General features: G+C 39.2%; 2 protein-coding genes across 2 annotated transcripts; one reads left to right on the top strand and one right to left on the bottom strand.

Annotated features, from left to right (window-relative positions):
• Window positions 1-97: 97 nt before the first annotated feature.
• LOC110184736 (serine protease 1-like) lies at window positions 98-1,043 on the bottom strand. Its single transcript, XM_020953363.2, has 2 exons — window positions 766-1,043; window positions 98-701 (listed from the first exon to the last, which is right to left on the bottom strand). The coding sequence occupies exons 1-2, from the start codon at window positions 1,023-1,025 to the stop codon at window positions 143-145; spliced, it is 819 nt and encodes a 272-aa protein (XP_020809022.2). The 5' UTR covers window positions 1,026-1,043; the 3' UTR covers window positions 98-142.
• Window positions 1,044-3,270: 2,227 nt separating this feature from the next.
• Window positions 3,271-4,231, top strand: LOC110184693 (serine protease 1-like). Its single transcript, XM_020953305.2, has 2 exons — window positions 3,271-3,544; window positions 3,609-4,231. The coding sequence occupies exons 1-2, from the start codon at window positions 3,285-3,287 to the stop codon at window positions 4,165-4,167; spliced, it is 819 nt and encodes a 272-aa protein (XP_020808964.2). The 5' UTR covers window positions 3,271-3,284; the 3' UTR covers window positions 4,168-4,231.
• Window positions 4,232-13,474: the final 9,243 nt, after the last annotated feature.

Below are 13,474 nucleotides of genomic sequence, written 5' to 3' on the forward strand. Positions count from 1 at the left end.
TAGTTTTTTCTTATTCAACTTTAATTTATAAATTGAGTGTGCTACCATACTGTTAAATATTTATGTGTTAAAAAAAAAAACAAAACACGAAAATATATAATTTCCAAATGCTCTGTATTTATGAAACCTTGGAACCTTCCGCTTAAGCGGATATTCCAGAGTTGGTCTTGATCCAATCCAAGTAGCTGGTGACACGGGTGAATCCAGCTGGGAAACCGATCTCGCAGCCATCCTCAGCTCCAAAGGAGGTGACTCCGATCAGGGTGCCGTCCAGAGCGAGGGGGCCGCCGGAATCGCCGCTGCAGATCGAGGTGCGGTTGGATCCGTCCACACAGATGACCTTGCTGGTGACCACCAGGCTGCCGTAGGTCGCCTGGCACACAGAGTTGGCGATGACAGTCAGATGAGCGAACTGCAAGTCCCTGGCCACCGAGGTGGAGGTGTCAGAGGTCAATCCCCATCCAGAGGCCACAGCGGTCTGTCCAGCATAAGTGGAGTAGCTGCTGGCGATGGCGGGCAGGGAGATCTTGTTCACAGCGACAGAGAAGGTCACCGACGGGGTCTTGATCAGGGAGATGTCATTGCGAAGGGTCAGGGAGAGGTAGTTGGCGTGCTGAATCCAGTTGGAGCTGGACACAGTGTGGGTGAACTTGGGGCTGGTGCGGACAGTGGCTCCGTAGTAGATGGTCACGGTGGAGGCACTGCAAAAAGGATACTTTCACATTAACAAGGAGTAATGGTAAACAAAATCCAATAAAAACTCACCCGCTGTTGCAGTGGGCGGCGGTCAGCACCCACGAGTTGTCAATGATGGAGCCACCGCACCACCAGCTGCCCTCAGAGCCACTGAAGCTGAGTCCCACCTGGTAGGGGAACTGGTTCTCCACCGCATTCTGGCCGTTGGTAACGCGACCTTCAATCGAGGGCCTCGAGATCCTGTTCTTGGGCGGCACAGGCACAACCTGTGGCAGGATGCCAGCGGAGACGGAGGCGAGAGCCAAAACCAAGACCACAAATACCTTCATGTTGATCGATGAACGTTCAATGAATAATGTTCCGTTTGGATTAGGGAAGCATTTTATACCCTTTTTTCGGAGTCTTATCTCCTTCCTTAGGCTGCCGGGGAAAAGCCTAAACTTGTTAAGTTATAAATTTTGGCTTATTTTGGAATATTTGTGGGTGGGGAAAATCCCTATCACTGAAATCGATAATTTCATAAAGCCACATTTCACATTATGACTTTCTTTCTGGACTAGGTTATAAATGTTACAAAGTGCAGATCGATTTTTCATTTCCTTTTTATACTCTTGCAGGGTATTATAAGTTCAGTCAGAAGTTTGCAACGCACTGAAGGAGGCACCTCCGACCATATAAATGATATATATTCTTGATCAGGATCAACAGCCGAGTCGATCTATAAATGTCATATAATCATCAAATCATATAGCCGCCATAGGAATGATCGGATAATTTTTACAAAAAAAAAAAACTATAACAATTTCAGTTTTTAACAGAATTTGATCAAATTTGAGATATAGCCATTTTACTATATTCTACAATTTTGTATAAAATTGTATGAAAATCGGACAACTATATCATATAGCTCCCATAGGAACGATCGAGAAATTAAGACAATTAAATATAATATATATATATAATATTTTCAGTTTTTAACAGATTTTCATTAAGGTATAGCCATTTTATATCAGTCTTAAGTTTTGTGTAAAATTTTATGAAAATCGGACGACTATATCATATAGGTGCCATAAAAACGATCGTTAGATGTGGAGAAAAATGCACATCTGTGACTGTAAAACTGCAAATATAATATGTAAAGGTGAATGAAATGAAAGCAGGTATTACTTCATTGTTTTTTAACATAAATAAATATAATTTATATTGTTGGGATTCCAAGTCATAGAAGTTCTATCTGCAAGGGTATATAAACTTCGGCGTGTCGAAGTTACCTTCCTTTCTTATTAATATATTAATATTATATAAAATAATATAATAATTATAATATTGTAATGGCAGTGAATAGCTTACTCTCGCCCTCTCTTTCTGTATGCCTCTGCCTTTCGCTCTCTTTCTTACTCACAATAACATTTGGTATGTCTGCCTCCCTCTGTTGCAGCTCTGTTGCCTCCCTCTGTTGCAGCTCTGTTGCCTCCCTCTGTTGCAGCTCTAGAGAAGGCGCTTACGCTCTCTCTCTCTATGTTGCAGCTACAGAGGTAGCTCTTTCCCTCTCGCTCTCTTTCTCTGTTATTATTGATCGGAAAGTATAAATAGAGGTTCTTTGATCGCCGCGACCTCAGTCTGTCCTAGGGGTACCTAGTGTTAACATCTTTAGTGATAGTGATAGTGATTACCCTTCGACCTGAAATATATGACGTGGCCAATGGAACACATCCAGATAAACAGGAAGAGATCTTCGATGCCATGATAATTCTAATTGAAGTCACCACGATTATAGGTCGATACTGGAAGGATTTACATCTAAAGTGATAGTGAAAGAAGAACACTTCGATGAATCTATATCGTAAGATGAACCAGGAATATAACTCTACATCGGAAGGAATTAAGCAATGACGAAAGATGACGTGTCCTCTACTGGGGTAAGTCTTTATTTTGACAAATATATCATTATTATATTTTAAACATTAAGAGAAGCTATATTAGTGATCAGGCCTAGGTCTAGAATAAGTTGGGCTAGCTATGAATTCATTTTTTCATTAATTTCCTTTTTGCCATGGACCCCATTACTTAATGCTGATCAAGAATTTATATGATTTATAGGGTCGGAAATGGCTCCTTCACTGATACAAATTATATTTTCCTCTGCAATCGATTTTGTGTAAAATTTTATGAGAATCGGACTACTATATCATATAGTTCCCATAGGAACGATCGAGAAATTAATACAATTAAAAATTATAACTTTTCCAGTTTTCAACAGATTTTTATCAAATTTGAGATATAGCCGATTCATATTATATACACTCCTGTTCATAATTATACGACACCTATGAAATTTTATTATCTTAGATATATTCGAATCGTAAATATAAAAGTTTACAAAAACATGACGAAAATAGATATAATTCCAGATAAAAGGGTGCGAAAAAAATGAGTCAATTGGTTTAATTTTAAAGCATGATTTATAATCCATCTAATCGATCGGGGACTCGCCCATTAGGTCATTAGGTGATAAGCTTCAACTATATATTAACCCTGGTTTACCAGGGAAAGTCATTCACTTATTCAGTCAACGTTCAGCGTTCAACATGAAGGTCTTTGTGGTTTTGCTTTTGGCATTGGCTTCCGCCTCCGCTTTAATCCTGCCCAAGATGGCGCCTGTGCATCCTCGCAACAGGATCGTAGCTCCTTCGATCGTGGGTCGGATCACCAATGGAAAGGATGCGGTGGCTAACCAGTTTCCCTACCAGGTGGGACTCAGCTTCCTGGGCTCGAAGGGCAGCTGGTGGTGCGGTGGTTCCATCATCGATAACCAGTGGGTTCTGACCGCTGCGCACTGCACCAGCGGGTGAGATCTTTTATTTTCCGTCTTATAATGATCTCGGAGCGTTATTAAAATACCCACTTTTCAGTGCCTCCTATGTGACCATTTATTATGGAGCCACTGTCCGCACTAGTCCGCAGTTTACCCATACCGTGTCCAGATCCAACTGGATCCAGCATGCCAACTACATCTCCCTGACTGTCCGCAATGACATCTCCCTGATCAAGACCCCGGCTGTGACCTTCTCCGCCGCTGTGAACAAGATTGCTCTTCCTGCCATCGCCAGTAGCTATTCCACCTACGTGGGACAGACTGCCGTTGCTTCTGGTTGGGGAATGACCTCCGATGTGGAGACTTCTGTGACCAAGAATCTGCAATATGCCGATCTGACCATCATACCCAACTCTGTGTGCCAGCAGACCTTTGGTAGCCTGGTAGTCACCAGCAAGGTCATTTGCGTGGACACTACCAATGCCATCTCCACCTGTCAGGGTGATTCTGGTGGCCCCTTGGCTCTGGATGGAACTCTTGTTGGTATCACTTCCTTTGGAGCTGAGGATGGCTGTGAGATTGGGGCTCCTGCTGCCTTTACCCGAGTCACCAGTTACTTGGACTGGATACAGAGCAATTCTGGTATTTCTGCTTAAACAAAAAAATGTTTTGTAAAGTTTTTACTAGATTTGTTTAAATAAAATGATTTTGAAGCATTAATTTTTATTAATTAATTAATTTTACTAAAGCCTAGCGTATAATATTCTATTATATTCAAAAGTTTATTTTGGGTTTATGTTTATAAGAATTTTAAACAGAAATCTTTATTAGACTTTTGTAGATTTGTAAGCAATATAAATAGTTAGCTAAAAAAGTTAATAAATTAGTATTATAAAACCATACAAAAAATTAATCTATAAATCCACTTGAGACTTCCTTCAATTGTTTTGGTTTCTAAGAAGTTCATAAATTAACTAATGAAACCTCAATCCATTTTTATTTGACATTATCACATTGTAATTGATTTTATGATTTCTGTTATCAGTAGATTTTGTGTTATTGGGCCGCATTAAAAATTGATTGGGAAATTTCCGGAACTGGCTACCCTAATCTAGTAGAGAGGCTATAACTACTATATCTATAAAAATCTGGTTTGTTTTTATTATTATCAGCTTATAAACCTGGGAATTTTGTTACCTCAAGCGATAATTTTGTTAAGTGGGTAATGCCCCGTGTTAGGGTTATCTTAACCAAAGCAAACAGAACTTTTTGGTAGAGTTTAAACTTTGGGCTTAAGATTATTTCAATTTAATAAAAATAATGCAATAATGCATTGTAATGAAATTTCCTAACTTCATATGGAAAGCAATTTAAAGTTATATGTTTTGAAAAAGTTCCTATCGAGCTCTATATATGTATAGTGTGCCAAGTTTTTTATCTTCTGTATCGCCTAATCTGCAAATTTTTTTGTTCTGTTTGTTCTCCATGGATTCCCGATTTGCCGCCGGAAATGGCCCAGTGCTTGAGCATTGTTTGACTTTCATCCTCCAGTGGCGGCCGCAGCCTCATCGAACCGAACTTTTGTTGGCTTTTTGTTCAATTTTTATTAGATGCCATTTGTTTGCGTGTGCCTTGTGCTACTTGAGCGAAGAAACCTTCCGAGGTTCGGGCTCTGTTTTTATGTTTATGCGGAAATCTGCAGAAATTGTGTCAATATCAATAAAATTAGATTAGTATCGACGGCGGCGACAACAGCCGAGGCGAAGGCAGACAGCAAATAAAGTCCTTGTCCCGCTTCCTTCCCTTAACCAATTCAATGTGTTTGTGGCCTGCTTCCGTTTTGGGGCTCACTTCCGGCCCAAGTTTGTGTGCGTGCGTGCTTCTCTCTCTCTGTGTTTGTGACAAATGTTTAAATGCCCTGAAATTGCAGCAATTTTGATTCATCCCAAATTGGGTAAAGTTCTCCGGTTCGCCCCCTTACTTAATCTCAGTTAATTTTCTTAATGGAAAAGTTTTTCTCGACTTCTTTTCATTTTCATTCTGCTATGCCTTTCAGGCTAGGCTCAAAAATTGCTTTTCACTTAATTCTGCTTTCCTCCGGAGGGGTGAGAGTTCTGTGTGAATTTTTATGTTGCGACCCAATTTTCATAATGCGAAAATTAGAAAAGTTTTCCCTGTCCTCCTTTTGTCCTTTCAAGTCGAAAGTTTCAAGTTTTCCCCCGTATTGAATTACCATTCGGTTTAAAGCTGGTTTTTCCCCTATTGATTTCGCATTCACAACATTTACGTGGCATTATCGCAGAGCTTTTCCCCGCAAAAATAACAACATGGCACAATTGTGTCTCCATTTCTCATCTGGCGGCGTAATCTTTTATATAAACACAGCACCTTCCACTCGGCAATGTCCAAACTAAGGAAAAACATTTGCACAAGCACCGAGCACAGGCAGTTGGGGCGGGGAAAATGCCCGGAAAAGGCACAGGAGCTGAGGGCTTTTCCCACTGAATCACGTGACGAATGATTGAGTGCACTTCTGTGTGCGCTTTTTCACTTAAAATGCGCGATTTCAATCACTAAAAGCAAAGGTACACATCGGAAAATCGAATCAGCCATGGCTGATGGAGTTGCTGGAGTGTCTCTACGTTTTTTTCCCCCTTTTCGAATTCCCATTCCTTTACCTTTCTTTTTTTTGTGCCAGCCAAAGCACCATTAACCGCAAGGTGGAGCAAAAACAAAAGACATTCGCAGTGCATTCAAAAGCGGAAGCGGAAGTTGGCAATAAAAACGCTGAAACAAGTTATGTGCAAAATGTCCGGGACACGTGATGGACTTTTGGAAAAAAAAAAAATTGAGTTAGAAGAGGTGAAGGAGTTAAGGGTAAAGACTTTATAGTACTCTTGGACCGGAGGAAATTTATGTATACATATGCAGTAATATTTGTTTCCTATTTAAAAAAAATAATCAAATTTGTGATATATATCTATTGAGGTTGTTATAGAAGTTATGTAGAAATTATATTTAAAAACTAAGTTAAATATAATATAATAGCTACAAGCTGTTTTCAATATTGCGACCTAATTAATTTATTATTTTTCTTACAGGTCTTCTTTTTCACGATGATAAATATTTCCGGCAAGGGTAAGTCATATTTTGCTTGTAAAATATTTTTCAAACATGTTTTTAAAAACTGCCAGAACTATGGTAGCCTTAAAGGGTATCAAATGTACGAAAAGAAATCGCGTCAAGACTCGTGTTAAACATTCCGCACATCAAAAACGACGCGCCACTTAACAAATCCCAAGTTGTCGTTGCGTGCCACGTGACTGGCATACAAAAAAATGGAGGCGAAAAAGGACTCCAGATCCTGCCGAAAACAATTGCTTTGCTTTGCCCCAATGGAATGTTGTCCGCTCGTTACTTTATGGCCAGCCGGCAAAACGCTTTCACGCACGCTCGCCACCGTAGCTTTTCCCGCTTCTCGTCCTGCACGGCGACCTGCCGCGCTTAATTTCCGCTTGTAATGGACGCACGATAAATCCTGGCAAGCGTTTCCGAATCTCCAGGACTTTGCCACACGCGGCACGCAATCGCAATATATATATATATTTTTTTTTTGCAACATTTTTCCTGTTTCCTGCTCAGCTTGTTGCACTGCTGCTGAGAGTTTTATTAATTTTTGCAACTTTAAATTAAAGGAGAAACTTTATAGTTTTGAATTTTATTTATTAAAGCTATACATAGAAATATTTCAAGAGCTCCTTAATCCTTGGCAAAAGATTTAACTCTATACAACACTTTCCTGGCAAGTCCAACTTTAAACAAGAATGTACTTTGACTTTCAGCTAAGCAATTTCCCTTTTTTGCGGAAAACTGTAGCCAGACTCCAGACTCGTTTTGGCCATCATTTAAACTGGAAAATCCTTTTAACTTGCAACCGCAATGTGCCAATTGCCAGGGCCATTTTTATTGTCGCCCGTCGTTAGTCAAAGGCTAAAGTCGGTAACAACTATTGCCATTGCCACATCCCTGTCTCCTCTCGTTGGCAGGACCTCTGCTGCTCTCTCTGCCTCTGCTCCTTCTCCTGCTGCCTGGCCACCTGAGTTTGCCGCCAGCCCACCTGTGCGTGTCGCTTAAGCCGGCGATAAGGCGAGCACATTTGGCGGAACCGAAACCCCTTCGAAAGCCCCTTCGATCCGGCCGGGAATATCCCGCTTTCGGTACGTGCCTTTCTTTGTGGCTGCGATAAATTGCTATTGGTTTGCAGTTGGGCCAAAAGGTAAAGCTGCTAATTTATTAGCCAAAGCGACAAACAAAGCATAAATAAGCAGCGGGTTTGCTGGTGGAGTATCTGTCCTAACCAAGAGACGGAACACAGGAGAAAACTAGGAATGTTTTATAGATTTATTATAAAAAAATAATAATCGAAGTTAACTAATTAGATTAACAAGTATTTAAAGTACAAAAAGGGTTTTGAAAATGTTGATATTTATTTGAAATTGTATCTTTCAACTGAAATATCCTTTAAATATTACCTACTTAACATGTTCCTCCTTAAAACTCTTTGTATTAATTACCCAAAAATCCAATTTTATTCATAGATTTGTTCACATTTTTTTCCTCTGTGTAGTTGTAGCCTCAACCATTCGTCGTCTGACCTTAAACACTCGATTTGGTTTTGGCAATTTCTGGCTTTAATGTGTGTGAAAGTGGCATATAAATTTCAATGGGCGTAAGAATTCGCTAAGCTTTGGCTTTGCCCTCATGTGCCACGCCTACCCTTGAGGGGGGGCGGAATATATAGAATGTGTAAATCTGTGCGTATATATATTTTCGTATACGTGTTGGCCAAACAATGGGACAGTGACAACGACAACGCATATTCAATAATGTCGCTTTCAACTTTTATGCTTGGAAAATGCAAAAATCTGCAGTCTAGGAGAGGGGAAAAGAGGGAAAAGCTCGAGGACAGGGCAGATAGTGGAGTTGGCTAAACACATTCATGCATTTTACAATGTTGCCAAAGTCCCCCTTTGGACCAAAGTTCTTGGCTGTGAACAATAGAAAAACGAATTAAACAAAAAGCCAGGCCAGCGGCAACGAAAGCGGCAATGGCAGTAGTCAGAATAAGTATGTGTTTTCATAGGCACTTGGGGAAAAACAATGCCTAGAATATATTTTCTGTAAAATAAAGCAACAATTTATCAAAGGTTTTTACATAGAGAATATATAGTTATGATAAGATAAAAGTAAAGCTGAAATCATAGGTCAACAGTTGTAGCATCCTAATTTGTATATTTCGTAGAGTTAATGGGAATTTTAAATAGATTCCAGCATATCCATAAAGTTTATTGAACATTTTTAGAATAAAATACATTTTTTGTAAAATTAAGCAACAAGAATATATAGTTATAATATGATTAATGTAAAAAGAAAATCACAGCTCAAGGGTTATAATAAAGATGGCTTTATTGTAGTAGTCCAATTTCTAGATTTTGTAGACTAAATGGGAATTTAAAATGGATTCCAAAATATCCATAACGTATATTGAAAATTTTTAATGTAATTTTATACTAGAGTAATAATTAATTATTAGACTTTTAAATTGAATGCTTAAATCGATTCCAGAAGTATTTCTCGAATACAATACATATTTTAAAATTTAAAATTTATTAAATTTAAATGTAGATATTTCAATTATCCCCTTCTAAATACCCATTTATTCTCAGTGTATGAACATGGGTGCTACAACAATAAGCGGCAAAGCAAAGGCAGCAGCTGCAACAATGGCGAACAGCAAAAATGAATGCGATTGCGAATATCCTGGGCGAAGGCGTAGCGATGGGGGTTATTTCAGCTTTATACTGAAATGTTCTACTGTTGCTTTTACTGGCTTTTGTGTGCCACGCCCCCTTGGCATCACCGCCTTCCGCCCCCTACCCCTTTCCTTTGTTGCCTCTGCTGCATTAGCAGCCATAGTGCATTAATGTTGCACGCCAAGCATGTGTGTATGACTCCAGATGGGCTCTTGGGGATTTACAAAGAATAAATGTCGGTGGGGCATGCTGAACAGAGGATGTGATCAGAGGAGAGACCCCAATAACTGATGTGCATAAATGCCAGAGCCAAATGTAGAAATGATGGTAATCATCAGGGCAGGAACTTGGCATGGTTTATAGATTACCTATTTAATTTTATCTACTAAAATATATATTAATCTCTTCAAAGCACAGGGTAGCTTGTATTTCGTTTTCCTATCAACATTTTCTCGTCTCCAGCCTGCTTTGTTTTATTTTCCTCCTTTTTTTTTCACATTTTTGAGTCCTTTTCCGCAGCGGCACTTATAGTTGATCGAACTGTGCTGGCAAAGAGTGTGATTTGGAAAAGTTTCAAGTGCCAGAGCAGCCGTTACAGCTCTGGATTGCATTCCTTCTCCTCGTCCTGCAGCACTTGAAATATGTTGAATCCTGGTCAATAGCATGCAATTTGGGTTAGGCAAACAAGTAAACGGGGCTAGGAGACGGCTATGGAGCGAGGCGAGCCATGTTGGGTGTGGCCAAACATTATGGCTTAATCAGCCGGGGCCACGTTCGCGTCTGGTGCATTCAATTGGCCGACGGCACTGGACGAGGCCTGTCTGCCAATTGGCCAAAAATGCCACAAAAACATATTTGGCAACGCAGCAACGTCAGTTGCAGTACCATCAGGACCAGGACAAACTGCTCCTGGGTCAATGTTGATGTTGGTTTTCGGACATGAGACGCAGCCAGAGCCGGAATGTGCCTCCTACCAGGCCATAAAATCAGGCAGTCAATGAGCCAAATAGCCGAAATGGGTGTTATTGTTATTGCCGCAGTCCGGCAAATTAATGAGGTGTCCTGTTCGGCCATCAACTCCATGCATAATCGAACTAGCAGAGCCACGTCCCTCTGCTGCAGTTTTGTAATTGAGCGTACTCTATATAGTCGATGGTGGGATGTGACGGCAAAGGGGATTTCCCCCATCAGGCAAAGCAATTTAAACAGATTTCCCATCATTCACAGGCTCAACATGGAAAAGGATTTAAGGGAAGTTCTTTAAATTAACGCATTGGGGGAAAATGTACATCTCAGGGAAATGGAAATAAATTAGAATTATTAGGAACTTTAATTCTATGGAATATCTGCAGCTTCATGAACAGTAATCTGAATTTGAAATTATGTTCAGGAATGGTTTTCAGATTGATTAAATAGGTTAATATCAAACCTTTATTCAACAGATAAATCCGACCCAAAAATATTAATTGTTACTCTGTTGATCTCTCCAAAAGATCATTTAAGAAATTTTCTACTATCCTTAATTTGTATCCCCTTGCAAGGTATTAAATTTTTCAGTCACAAGCTTTAAATAAAGTGAAAGAATCATTTCCGACCCTATAAATCATATATATTCTTGATCAGCATCAACAGGGGAATCTTTCTAGGCATGTTAGAAAGGAAATAAAATGTTGAATTTTTTTCATAATATTTATTAAGCGACATTTTAGCACTGTTGACATTTTGAAAAATTCGTCAAAATTTTATATACATTAAAAACTTAATTTAGGTATGCAGATTTATTAAGTTATTAAAAACTAGCACAGAACAACTTCCCGAATAGAAATTAATGCTTTTTTGGCTTAGTTATGAGTATTTTAAGTTGTGGGTTGTACGAATATAATATCGACCCAAAGAATGCGAATATGTAAACCCTGCAGGGTATTATACTTTCAGTCAGAAGCTTCAAACCCAGTGAAGGAGTCATTTCCGACCCTATAAATCATATATTTTCTTGATCAGCATCAACAGGGGAATCTTTCTAGGCATGTAGGGAAGGAAAATAAAATTTTGAAATTATTTCATAATTTTTTAAGGGGCATTTTAGCATTGTTGACATTTTGAAAAATTGACCAAATTTTATATACATTAAAAATTTAATTTAGGTATGCAGATTTATTAAGCTATTAAAAACTAGAACAGAACAACTTCCCGAATAGAAATTAATGCTTTTTTGGCTTAGTTATGAGTATTTTTAAGCCGTTGGTTGTGGGGAATAGAATATCGACACAAAGAATCGGCGAAATGTAACCCAAGAAGGGTATTATAATTTCATTCAGAAGCTTCAAACCCAGTGAAGGAGTCATTTCCGACCCTATAAATCATATTTATTCTTAGTCAGCATCAACAGGCAAATCGATCTAGCCATCCCTGCCGGAAAAAAAATTTTTAATTTTATTTTACTATTTTTTACATCTTAACATGTGGCAAAACTAAAAAAAAAAAATTTACATTTTAAACTAGGTATGCAGATTTGTTAACCAGTAAAAACATAGCATGGAAACGCTTTCCGATTGAAAATTAATGCATTTTTGACTGAGTTATGCAAATTGCAAGGGTATATAAACTTCGGCTTACCGAAAATTAGTTTCCTTTCTTGTTATGTGCACTTTAATCCCCTTACTTCGCTATTCATTCCCTGGTGTTTCTTTTTTTCTTAGTCCCGACAATTCCCAGACAATATTTGCATGAAAACTGTTACTGACACTTAAACATATTCCTGCCCAAAAAAAAGGAGACTACAGGGAAGGAGAGAAACTTTTCTGTTGCTGCTACTTCCTTCCTTTCCTTCTTTTTTTATTGTTTTCCGTAATTTTTCCTTGGCTGGCATTGTTGGAGTTTTAATGACGAGCAGGACTTGGCAATTGTCGCCTTAATGTCAGGCCAGGCGACAACGTAGACACAAAATGTGCAAAACTCTGAGCTGCCGCCGTTTTCAAGTTTACATTTTTATGCGAATCTCTGCCAAAGTTACTTAAAATGCAAGCCTAACCAAGTTCTTTTTTTGGGCAGGATTTGTAAAATGGTTTTTATTTCCCAGCTAGATCTCAGCTGAGAGCCGGAAAAGTTCGCTTACCTTGGAGTCATAAAGCACTTATTGCTCATACGCCATGTGTTACACTTTCCAGGGACTCGAAAGACCCCGAAGACATTCGGCAAACACTCTCACTCTCTCTCTCTCTCGCGGGTATTTTTAATTAGCCAAATGAAAAAGTTCAGGAGGAATATAAAACCCAGACAGACGGAGGAGAATCCTCTTTCATATTTTTATACATTTTCTGTGGTTTCGGAAACGGGGAGAATTCACAACAAAAGGCATTCGACGCTGACAAATGAAGAAAACGCAGCGCAAATAAGCAAAGCAATAATTTTTCGCCATTGTATGCAGCGGCCAGAGAGGGAGGAAAATTCAGCTGGAGAACAAAGAAATGCGACTAATGAAAAGCGCCATAAAAAATGAGAGAGGGGAATACAAATTCTGGGTAAACATAAGGACTGCAATTGGCTCAAGGACCCAGCACAATCTGCGAATAGCATTGAGAATGTTCAATTAAAAAAGTTTCTCTTACAGGCGAATGCTTAAGCCACTTAAGAATTATGGGGTCCCCTTTTCTCCGGAGACATCATTCCGCCATATATATAATTGATTTTCGACGTCTCCTGTTTGTTGTTCCACTCGACCACCACTTTGGCTTATTAAATATTTAAGAGGCGAATTGTCAAAAGCATCCAACTGACTGACAGGACATCCCCCTCCTTCGGCCGTTATCCTGGTGCCAGTTTGTTTGTGCCGCAATAATTGACAAATAAAGTGAAAAGGCACGAGGAAAAGTTGGCCAAGTTTTCTCCTCATGAATACTTTAGGCGGCGACAACTTCTTTGGCAATTTTCGAATTATTTAAATGGAAGCCATTTCTTTCTTTTTCCCTTTTTTTTTTGTTTATTTTTTTCTTGTCCTATTTGGTCCTTACTTTTATTTCATTTACGCACGCCTTCGTGTGTAGCGATGCCGATAATTGCAACAAAGAAAAAAGTTGCCAGCGGAAAAGTAGACAACACTTTGACAATGACCTAGGACGGGGGGAGGAAAAATCGCCGCTGACCAGAAAGT

The sequence above is a fragment of the Drosophila serrata genome, unplaced genomic scaffold (genome assembly GCF_035046125.1).
Source record: "Drosophila serrata isolate PLE 108 unplaced genomic scaffold, ASM3504612v1 contig_359, whole genome shotgun sequence".
Lineage (NCBI taxonomy): Eukaryota > Metazoa > Arthropoda > Insecta > Diptera > Drosophilidae > Drosophila > Drosophila serrata.

What these genes read in the sequence shown, in the direction of transcription:
- LOC110184736 (XM_020953363.2), bottom strand. Translation starts at nt 1,025, where the DNA reads ATGAAGGTATTTGTGGTCTTGGTTTTGGCTCTCGCCTCCGTCTCCGCT. An exon ending in GCCGCCCACTGCAACAGCGG is followed by an intron (nt 702 to 765) that starts GTGAGTTTTTAT and finishes TCCTTTTTGCAG; the next exon opens with TGCCTCCACCGTGACCATCT.
- LOC110184693 (XM_020953305.2), top strand. Translation starts at nt 3,285, where the DNA reads ATGAAGGTCTTTGTGGTTTTGCTTTTGGCATTGGCTTCCGCCTCCGCT. An exon ending in GCTGCGCACTGCACCAGCGG is followed by an intron (nt 3,545 to 3,608) that starts GTGAGATCTTTT and finishes CCCACTTTTCAG; the next exon opens with TGCCTCCTATGTGACCATTT.